General features: G+C 38.0%; 1 protein-coding gene across 1 annotated transcript in view; it reads right to left on the reverse strand.

Moving 5' to 3' along the window:
- Positions 1 to 259: 259 nt before the first annotated feature.
- The window catches only part of OPRK1 (opioid receptor, kappa 1), a 19,475-nt gene continuing 8,030 nt past the window's right edge, over positions 260 to 11,704 (reverse strand). Inside the window, exons 2-3 of the mRNA XM_010156470.1 lie at positions 6,168 to 6,520; positions 260 to 996 (exon numbers count right to left, since the gene is read on the reverse strand). Of these exons, the coding sequence (XP_010154772.1) occupies positions 464 to 996; positions 6,168 to 6,520 (886 nt within the window). The 3' untranslated portion in view covers positions 260 to 463. The remainder of the gene's footprint in view (positions 997 to 6,167; positions 6,521 to 11,704) is intronic.

An 11,704-nucleotide genomic window follows, 5' to 3' on the forward strand; every position in this document is an offset into this window, starting at 1 on the left:
ACAACACTCTTCACTGTAAAAGTGTATGACAAATCAGGTTCTCATAGTTCAGAAGCAAACACTGCTGAGGCAAAACAGTATTTCCAGCAGAACTAACTCAGTGTGATGATCCAGTTTGTTTAATGTAACCTTACATATTGTAAAGAGAAAAACCAGAACTTTCCTTACCCAGGATCAGCTGGAACAACACCAAAAGTGCTGTATTAGTACTTGCTCAACTGCAGAAAACTTGGTGCCAAAACCTGGCCATCACCAAAGTCCTTTTCATTTGCACTTATTTTCAGGAGATTCTTGTTTGTTGATAATTACCTTGCTTTAGTTCAAACTATGAGGATTTCTGAAATATTCCAGAAATGTCTGTCTGGGCGAGTCTAGTTCAAACTGCAGTGGTAATCTGCGTCAGTCCGAGGTCATTGGACTCTTCTCTCTCTTGAGGACAATAAGATGACATTTCCACGACTAGTCATACAGGTTTGTTTGTCCCATCTGTTTCCCTCGTATAAGCTGGGTCTTGCACTGTGTTTCTGACCCTGCTGGTGCTCTGCCTGTCCATCCTCATCTTAAGGGGGAAGCAGAAGTCCTTGAAACATCTCTTGAAGTTTTCATCCAAAAAAGCGTAAAGGATTGGGTTGAGGCTGCTGTTGGTGTAACCCAAAGCGATACAGAAGTAATAGCTGGATATAGCAGCAGTGCTGTGGGACACATCCCCTAACGCTTCAACCAGTACAAAAATGTGAATAGGAGTCCAACAGACAACAAAAACTGCCACGACCACAAGAACCAGCCTGGTGATGCGGCGCAGGTTTCGATCTTTCTCTCGAGACCCTGAGAGAAGCCGTACGCTTTTAAGGCGCAGGATCATCAGAGTATAGCAAACAATTATAATGAGAACTGGAATAACAAATGCAAAGACAAAGACACAGATTTTCATGAAGATGTCCCACCACACATAATCTTTGTCTGGAAATTGCAAGGAGCATTCAGTGCTAGCAGTATCTAAAGAAGACAGGAGAAGAAAATTGCTTTATTATTGAGTATTGCTAGATATTCTAAACAATGTAATTAGCATAAGCTAGGAAGAGTGATTATCATATAATGTAATACTAATAAATGGAGTTATCATTAAATCACTCCAAGGAAAGCTTCAATTACCACTGAAGCTGGTTTTATGCATCTGTCTCTAGAAATTACTTCACGAGATAGGGGCTTTTTAAAATGCATAACATTGCATAACATTTGTTTCCCATGGGAGGGTCTAAAAATGAAGAGCACAAAAATAAGAATTTGTAAAGATGTTTCCATTTGAATCTCACTGAGATTTAAAGCCAGAATAAGTACCATGTTCAGTGGAGTAGAAATCTCATAATTATTATCAAACTACATGTGTTTGTGTCTGTGGACAGAGACAGATTTTTGATATCATGAATGGTGGGAGACGAACAAGCTTTTGATCGTAGGAAGATTTTGCCAATATATGATATTTGTGTAATAACCTTTTCCCACATGCCTTGTTCAGTGCAAATGGAATACACATAAGTGCTTGCATTCAGAAAAACTTACTTCCTGGCAACAGCCTCTTTTCAGCTAAACAAAAGCAAATAAAATATGTGTGTGAGCAGAGTGAAATGGAAGCTGCTGTTTTTGCAGATGTCATTGAAAATTCAGCCTTCACAGAGACTGCAGGGTCTGGGCCACTGACACCAGCCCACTCCCCTTCTGATTGCCCATGCCAGAATTCAGAGTCCAGGCTGCCACTTGATTTTATGTCCCAGAAATACTACATCTGACAGGAGGCTGCTAAGGAATAAAACATCTGAGGTTTCATTTGCTGACCTCACTGGTCACATACGCTTCTAGCATATAAACCATATGGAAAACCTGGAAACAAGATCAATGGCAAGGCAAGAGAACGAGTAAATGTCCAACTACTACTGAAACTTAAAGTCTACTAAAGACAGGCCAAGGTAACACCGGGATCTTTCACTCTGAATTGTAGCTTAGATTTTATCCTCTTGAGTACTGCATTATTCTTGAATTTTTTTTTAATTTTTGCTACTGAATCTGTCATTCCTCTACAAATTATTATGCAATGGCTTTTATTAAATCAGATCTAAGGGTGGAATGATTCAATATACTCTTGCACATCACTTTTTCATGTCTGTCTCAGCAGAATTAGTCAGAAAAAATCCATCAAGCCATATTTCCCTGCTATTGAAATGCTTCACAAAACAAGATGATATTGCAGAGAATTTGTTTTGAAAAATGAATAGGGGGGAAGTTATTATTATGGTGTCATATAGACATTTCCATGGTTAGATATCAGAAAGCAGTTACTGGGTGATATTGAATACAAAAACATTTGAATAAAAAAGTTAAAATCAAAGCTAAATATTTTGAGGGTTTATTTTAAATAATATAAAAAGTAGTGGATGATTCTGAAAGTTGAAAAGTGAAAAGACGTATCTTGCAAACCTGCTGGAGGATGCTAAGGTGACAGCACAGATATGACAACAGGATCTTGACACTCAGTCAACTTTTCTAAATTCTTAGGTTTTCACAAGTGTAGTTGCTTTTATTTGATTTTATTCTAGAAATGCTGGCAATCATCTTCAAAGAAGCTTTCACTTTGATTATTGCTGTTATTTGTAGTACATTATGGCCTAGACACAGCAATAGGATTCAGCTATAATATCTAGACTAATAAAGCTGCATCCAGATGTGCAGTTCTGGATAAAAGTGAGGTGTGATCAGGGATGACTTCTACGGACCAAATCCATCTAGTCACTGAAACTCCATCCCAGAGGAAACTGCCTCTTCAGATCTACTGACATAATTCCATATACCTATCAAAATAATTAGGTCATGCTTGCTACATTAATATCATTTGCAGTTGGCAATGGTATTTTAGAATTCCAAATTATTGAATACAAATGAATTATTGTCTTACATTTTATTACAGTATATGTAATATATATGAAAAATATGGGAAAATTTTCCATATTTGTAAAAATGGAAAATCAATCCTAAATTCTTTAATATTCATGTGTTCCACTATGTATATATAATGCTACGAATTGCATGGAACCCATTTACATTTTTTTACTTTAAAACTGGTAAACAACCAACAATGATCCTTGTCATAATGCACAATATCATGAAAATTTTCTGAAACATTGGAAAAGAATAAAATCAACTTAAGTTTTATTTTTGTCACTTGTAAAGATGCAGAACTAAGTATGGTGTCACAAACTCAGCACTTAGGTTTTCGTATTGAACTTTGCCATGCTGAAAGCCAAATATTACAAATATTTTTTTATATTTAAGGAAAAATACTACATTCTAGATGGTATTTTAGTGTAAACACATCATAAAATGTATTTGATAAACTACCATTTCACATTAATCTTGACAAAAGAAACATATTTCTGTCAGATACATTATTAATCATGTCACCCTCAGGCATCCATAGTCCTCTGTACTCAAATGGGGCCTTCATACTATTACTGGGAATACTAACAGTACCTCTAATGTTTGGTTTGTTGGTTGGTTTTTTTAAGTGAACAGTTCTTCAACAAGAAAGGCTCCATTATGGCCAGAGAGGGAACATATACAAAGATACACAATTTATTCTGTAGGGCAAATGTATACAGAAGGACACCACTGGGAGCAATCCCGTACTATGACAACAAAAGGGGCTAAATAAGCATGGGGTAGGAACTTTAAATATAATCACTTTACATTTGATGTTCAGTTGTTGTTTAAACCTGAATCCTACAGAGGTCTTGTAGTATATAAACAACAACTGTTTTGACCAACATGACACAAAGTTCCAGCTCCTTCAGGCAAAGGAAGGATCCTTGCTTTTTGCCTTCAAAATTCATCAGTTCGATCATGAGCGCACTAAACAAGATAATTGGTAGTAAATGCTCAAAAGAGACCTCAGATCAGATCAAGCAGAGCTGAGCAGTAGGGGCTAACAAGCATTTACCAATAATTTCCAACCTCATTTGGCCCAGCTGAGCTGTGTATTATGGGCCTCTGTTTCAGGAGGAAAAAAAGGCTTCCTGCCACATGGCATGGAAAAGGCATTTAATCATTGTAGGCCCCAGAGCAGCCCCTTGATCTAAATGTGACGCTTACAGTGAATGACAGGAATATTCTGCTAGTTAAACAAAACCCTTGACGAAGCCAATGTCCTGTGGTCTTCAAGATCTCACACACAGTGAGGCAAACATTCTTCCAAAATGAAGATGCCTGGACGTGAATGTTTCCTGAGCTAGACATTGCTTTATAGAGCCTGTCAAAACTTTACTGGGGAAGGGGCTGGAGGGCTGGAGCCACTCTTCAGAGGGCTGGAGCCCCTCTCCTATGGAGAAAGGCTGTGAGAATTGGGCTTGTTCAGCCTGGAGAAGAGAAGGCTCTGAGGAGACCTTATTGCAGCCTTCCAGTACCTGAAGGGGCTACCAGGAAGCTGGGGGGGACTTTTTACAAGGGCCTGTAGTGACAGGACAAGGGGGAATGGGTTTAAATTGAAAGTGGGGAGGTTTAGATTAGATATCGGGAAGAAGTTCTTCACAGAGAGGGTGGTGAGACACTGGAACAGGTTGCCCAGAGAAGCTGTGGATGCCCCATCCCTGGAAGTGTTCAAGGCCAGGCTGGATGAGGCTTTGAGCAACCTGGTCTAGTGAAAGGTGTCCCTGCCCATGGCAGGGGGGTTGGAACTAGATGATCTTTAAGATCCCTTCCAACCCTAACCATGCTCTGATTCTATGATGATGTGAGAAGAGTTACACCACTGTAGACCAGGATATTTGTTCCCCCAAAGGGCTGAAGGAAGAGTTTCCAGAGGACTCTCCTGTCAGCTACCCAGCAAAAGATCAACAGCAAGAACAAAATCTATACATCTTCAGCCAAATCAATCAGTCCTTGAGCAGCTGCCACTGAAATGTTTTGTTTGCACTGATCTATGCCAAACATAACACACAGCATTTATTGCCTCTGCCAGATAAAACAGTGTCCTTACGTAAAGTTTACCATTTCTCTTGGGAGGACTGAAGCCTTTCTAATAGAAAAGGTTGTTAATTCAGGAACTTATTAATCATTCTTCAAAGTTTATTCACATCTGAAACAAGACTATCACCAAATCAATATGCATGTCTTGTATTTTATCGAGCCTTCTATAACAGGATGGCTCCAACACAAGATGTCATTAGAGGCCTCAAGCCTTTTGAAGACAATGATGTGCTCCTGCATCACTGTCATGACTATGTATATGAAGTATATGTGTATAAGAATTCTTCTTCACTTTCCTTCTCAAGAGGATCTCAAAACATGATTAACTCCATAGCAGGGCAGTTTTGGTAATGAGTCACCAGTTATAGGGGTTAAATCCGCAGTCCTTCATGGGTTATAAATTTCAAGCAAAGCCTACAGGCAGTCTGCATACAGATCTCATTGACTTCATGTTTTTGTAGTTGTTTCCCTGCCATGGTCTGTATTCCCAGTTCCTCTGCTGGTCCTTATCCTCAGCCTTTCCAAGTCTCCATGTACATCCCCATCCCATTTTCACAGCACTTAGCTTCATTTTCTCTCTCCAGCTACTCACTTCTTTTCTTTCTTTACCACACCTTTAAGTTCCATGAAATAGCTTCTGATAATAAGCTCCCAAGTCTTAATACTAACCATAGTTTTGATACGAATACAAATGACAAGCAATCTTGTTTCTGCTCTTTGAAGTTCATGAGAACTATTCTCACAACACCTACAAAAAAGCACCTTAAGCCCGCATTTCGAGTTTCATCCTAAACTGATTTTTGATCAGGCCACTGTGATCAAATTCCTGATTATTTTCCCCTGGTGTCTGCTGCCACTGTTTGATGGTACCATTCTAGCATGGACAGTGCTTCAAAGTACATTTTTTTCTTTTAGCTGGCAAAGGCATCTTAGTTTAAATGATTTAGGATGTCATACTGTAATGTTCCTCAGTATATTTCAACCTGTCACAAATCTAGACACACTTTTTGAACCAAGGAGTGTGGATAAAGTTCTACATGCTGAGCATGCACAAATTATTAAAGAAGGAATCAATCAGATTTAGTCAATATTCCAAGCTCCATTTTATGTCATCTGAGAAACGAAGAGACTCAATTTTGAATGCTTACACTCACCTTCCCTGACTTTGGTACCTCCAAGAACTATTGCAGATATACCAACAGATGAAGACAATAGCCAGATACAGATGTTGATTATCTTCGCCTTAAGAGGTGTACGGAAGTCCAGAGCCTTCACAGGGTGACACACAGCAATGTATCGGTCAACACTCATCATGGTCAGTGTGAATATGCTGGTGAACATGTTATAATAGTCAATTGAAATAACTATTTTACACAGCACATCACCAAAAGGCCAAGAGTTCATCAGGTACTCAGTGCTTTGGAAAGGCATAGTCGTGGTAACTAGTGCATCTGCCATGGCCAGATTGAAAATGTAGATGTTGGTTGCTGTCTTCATCTTTGTGTACCTGAAAAACAAAAATGTAAAGCTTTATTATTTCAAAATGTGATTATGCACATTCAGATATGTAACAGTTTATCAGTCAGGCTTTGCCATAGTTTGGGGGTTTTTTGGGGGTTTTTTTGTTTCTAATTTTTTGACAGAAGTGCACACAAATGCAAGACCCTTGGGATAGTAGGAAACACATTTAACTCAAGTCTCTCAGCATCTGCATTAGCTGCTAGAACGATTCACCAAAGGCAAAACCAGGTATATGAATACATTTTATCTAATTAGCCGAATGCTAGTTTCAATCCTATCTTCTCAAATCCTTCTACAAGAAAGTATCATTGCTACATTTGCAAGTGAACAAAATGTTTTGTGTTTCTTTTTCTTATGGCTCACTGATAGTGAACTTTCTGGGTTTGTTTTGTGGAAAGAACAGTTATCTCATTCTACAGTAAGAATCCATGTTAAGTGTTTCATCTGCTGGAGCAGATTGCCTCTTACATGATAGTTTTTCTTCCTTTAATTCATTGCAATGATGCCAGCTTATACAAGTTCTAGAATTTTCTTTCTTTGCTCCGTCATTTCCAATTTCTCCTTCTTTCTTATCCTCAACTTTTCCCAGTACTCGTTTTTGTGACTCCTAATGTAAAAAATTACTATCGTTTAACTAGGATACCCCGGGGATGGGGGGGGATGGGGGGGAGGGGAGGGGGATGAAATTATCATAGCAATATCTTTTCTGCTTCTTTTAATTTCACTAAAATGAAATACTTCATTTGTACAGCTGGTAGGAACCTTAGCCTAAGCAGAAGAATAGGATCTGTTTTTTTGGGGGCAGCACCTTGCTTTGTTCTGCCCCAATGACAGTCTGACTCCGGGGCACTGCCTGTGTCCCAGGGTGTGGAGGACTGCTTCCAGCTCTGCTATGGACACAAAGGATGAAGGAGAGCCTGTTTACATAGTGATACACCTAATTCTCCTTTTTTAAATGCTCACCTCCACCTAGTTACTTTCGCTTGTTGCTGTGAATTTATTATCAGATTCAATGACAGATTTTCTTTCTCAAACTGTTTCAGTCCCATATTTTGAATGTGTGCCCAAACTAAAATGTGCACATGTAACACATACAGAAACACATCCAGATAGATTTTGCTAACTGTCATTAATAATTTACAGTGGAAATACAGGATTCAGTCAGTTCAGCTAATGAACGTGTAAGGCAATGTGTCTATTTGGCACTAAAAGTTTGCTGTGTAAAATAAAAATATTTTTTACAAAATTTTGAGTATTGTTGACAAAATGTGCCCAGTAATTACCTATTAATTAAAAAATGGGCATAAATTTAATTTTATGACCAACATGAAATGTTGAAAATAGCATGAGTCTTTCTAAAACTCTAAATATGACTTATTGAGAAAGTGAAACCAGATGCTGGTTCAAAGCATAGAAAAGAGAGCTGCAAGGGAAAAGAAAGTAAACCCTTTTTACCTAGATACCATACCCAGGCTTGCATAAACCCATGGCTACTGAAGTATTAGAAATCTCTGAACAATGACAGCCGTAAGGAAGCTGTCAGAAAAGCTCTGCACTGATGGTGTAACCTCCATGGTCCAGACCCCCCTGCCCCAGTTTGTGCTTCTCTGAGATCAAAGGCTGAGCAGGGAGGCACCTGCCAGTCAGAGCTGGGCTTCTGCCCCCTCCCAGATCAATCCACTCAACAGGCCCTCCAGCAGAGAAGGCAGTCTTTCCTGTAGGTCACATTATAGCCCATCAGGCACAGTTCAAACACAAATATGAGAGTATATACCTAGAAGAAACAAATATAACACACATTAACAGACTAGGAGCTTTCCTCCTGGTCAAAAATAAAAATAAGGCAGCTCCAAGTGCATCTCAGCTGTAAGACTGAACAAAAACGCACTAAACACTCAAATTGCAAAGCCATGCTAAAATGGACTAATATCCATTGAATGTCTGAAAAGGAGTAAGTAGAAAGGTGATTTTACTTCTACAGGCATCACTGATGATATTTGTAATTGTCATTTTGCTCATATTGCAAAAAAAGACTATGAAAAGTTAGAAAGGATACATAAAAAGCACCACAAAAATGAGTGAAAGGACTGGTGAAAACTCTTGCTGTGAGTAACTTAAAGAGCTCGACACATTTATTTTATCAAAAAGAAGACTGAGGGGTGACTTGATTACAGTGTCTGAAGACCTCCACAGGGAGAAAATAGCAGGTACTGAAGAGCTCTTTCAGACTGCAAAGAAAAGCATAACGAGGACAGATACGTAATAGCCAAAGCCAGACAAACTCAGCTGAAAAACAATGACGGACTTTTCCTAACAGCTAAGGTGATTATTATTGGGAACAAATTACACAAGAAAGGAATAATTTTTCCACCTTTTGATGTCTCCAAATCAATGTCTGCTGCTTTGCAAAGTGTGTGCTTCAGTCAAATACAAGTTTCTAGATCCAGTACAGGAATATTTAAATGAAATGCAATGGCTTATGATAAGCAGAGGTTAAGTAACTGATAGTTCTGAATCACTACTCCTGTAGCTCTTAAAAACTTCCCCAAGGGTTTGGATAGGGAAAGTTTGCTTTCACATATAGAAGAATTAGGTTGACCTTTTTTCCTTAAAGAAAATCAGAAAAGTAGTGAAAAATTACTAAAAGGATTTTATTAGCTTTGAAAAATCAATTATCTGAAAGTCTTTATATCTGGCATTTCCTGTTCCTTGCAACTCTCATTCAATTATTTCTCATGTGTGACACTGTGACCATATATACCATATATTCCCAGTAATCCTTTCCTTGCTCCCCCCAGCCTTCTAGTGGCAGAATAGGAAAGACCCACTGCAAAATGCAACTAGATTTTTAGGTAAGTTCAAAATTCAAATTTTTGAAGCTGCAAGATAAAACATGTTCTCTGTATATATACTGCTAATGTTATACATGTAAAGTGAGTGATTTTGATTTTTTTGGACTATGCAACAGATGCACATACAAGAAAATTAAATTTCCTCACTACTATTGATCCAACTGAAAGGATGTCTTGTCATTCACAGGTAGTAAGAAATACAGAGTCATCCCAGAATCAGCATTTAGACAACTTCCAGTGTAACCAAATCAAAGCTGTGTGTGGGAGTGAAAATATAACAAGGAAAAGTTGTTAGGCAATATAGATTAAATCATACATTCATTTAGAAGTTCCTAAAATTCAGAAATTACTTTGAGAATCTGGGCTCAATCATCCAAACTCTTTTCAAGTTTTTAATTAAACATCTAAAAATTGTTAAATGTCTACATGCCTCTGAAGATACGGACCTGCAGGCTTAATGAAAAGTCCAGTTAAATAATGGAGTGACTACTGTTGCTGTCAGACACTTCGAAGTGGACCCTGATAGAGTCATGACTTGAAAATGAGACAAGGGATTTGACTGCTTTTCTGCAACTATCGCACTAAAATATAGGAGGCAATGTTTTGTGTGGTTTGGGGTTTTTCCACCACACCACCTGTTCACCCAAATCAGCAATTGAACAAGGTCAAAATAGCAATCATGTAAGGAAATCTTTTCTCCCTTTGCAAAATTAAAATTATTGATCAAATACCTGAATTTCATTTAAGGAAAAAAATACTGCTATCCTCTTTAATTAGCCCAGCAGAGCAGATAGGGAAAAACTGGACATAAGCACAGCATAAGTGACACAGTGGTCATTAATGACAAATCTTTTTTTAGTGTCTGAGATATAAATTTCAAAGACCTTAACAATATTTATAAACCATTGTTGTATAAACTGCTCATGGGAAATCCACTATGTAGAAAATGGTTTGTTAAATATTGGGATTTCATAGCAAGGTAACAACTTGAAAATACTACATAGAAATGGAAGGTCGCTCTCTTAAATCTGGTGCTACAATCTAATTTCAAGAGGCAGAAAAACCTCTGACAACTTAAACTAGTTGGTAGATCTCGAGACTGCTTGTCAAGCCACAGGCAGGCCTCAGGGTTCTGTAGACCTTACATAACTGGAAAATACATGGAAACTCTGCAGAAAAATGGTAAAGCTGAAAAATAAAACTTTGGGTTTGATGCATTTTTTGATGGATATATAATGAGAGTTTTTAAGGAGAAAGTTCTAAAAGATGTCTACTTACGTGTCAAAACTAAAAATCTCAAAATTATCACAATTTAGTCTAAGTCCACTTTCCAAAAGTGGGAAGTTCTTTGAGACTGACTTTATATCAACCCTCAGAAAATATCCCACATTTCTCAGTTGGCTCATCATTATTGTACTGCTCCTTCTGGAGTAGAATTTACTTTGCACACTTTTTTAAGACAGTAAATAGGAAGAAATTACACCTCCCGCCTAAGCTTATCAAGGAAATTATGGTAACAGAAGAAGAAAGCATGCTATTAAGGAGTTGATATGCTTTCAGAAAAAAATCAAAATGCATTACTGAATCTGCTAGTCGAGTCCCTTAAAGTTATTAACTCAAGCAGAGGAGAGGAGTGTGATTGTAAAATACTCTGTAACATTACTAAAGCTAATAACAGCTAAGAAGGAGTCTCTGGTCAAATTTTTTTCATGAAACTGTAATAGGCTAAAATGTTCCCTGCAGTATGAAATGAGGGAGGGGGAGGGGAGCATGACTAACAGATATACTACAACGGCACTCCCCGGTAGCAGAGTGAAAGTACAAAAGCATGAAATACAAGTAGGTATCACAAACACATAGTTTTGGCAGACACCTGAGTCAGTGAATGAAATGAAAGCTAAATCACACCTAAAAGAAAGTTGCAAAAACACCTATCAGCAGGATGCAGACTCTGTTCCACTAGGTTCCTCTGGATGAAGTATGTGGAGATCAAGCAACTGAAAAGCTTAGTCAGGAAAGCTCTGCATCTCAAGGCGATATTCAAGGCACACTCAATATCATACTGCGTCAGAACAGGGAAAAAAAACCCACACCAAAAAGAAAAAAAAAAAAAAAAAGGAAGATCTATGCCAAACACACACAATAGCAAAAGGATGGGTCAGCGATCTTTTGGATCTTCCTAAGATAATATAAAAAGCTTATGCCAATATGAAAGGAAGACAGAGGTCATTTAAAAAAATCTAAAAATCAATATGCTGCAGTTTCCATGTTCATATTGGGTTATCTGCTATTACCACATTTGAAATGGCAGACAGAGT

This window comes from Eurypyga helias, unplaced genomic scaffold (assembly GCF_000690775.1).
Source record: "Eurypyga helias isolate BGI_N326 unplaced genomic scaffold, ASM69077v1 scaffold1268, whole genome shotgun sequence".
NCBI lineage: Eukaryota > Metazoa > Chordata > Aves > Eurypygiformes > Eurypygidae > Eurypyga > Eurypyga helias.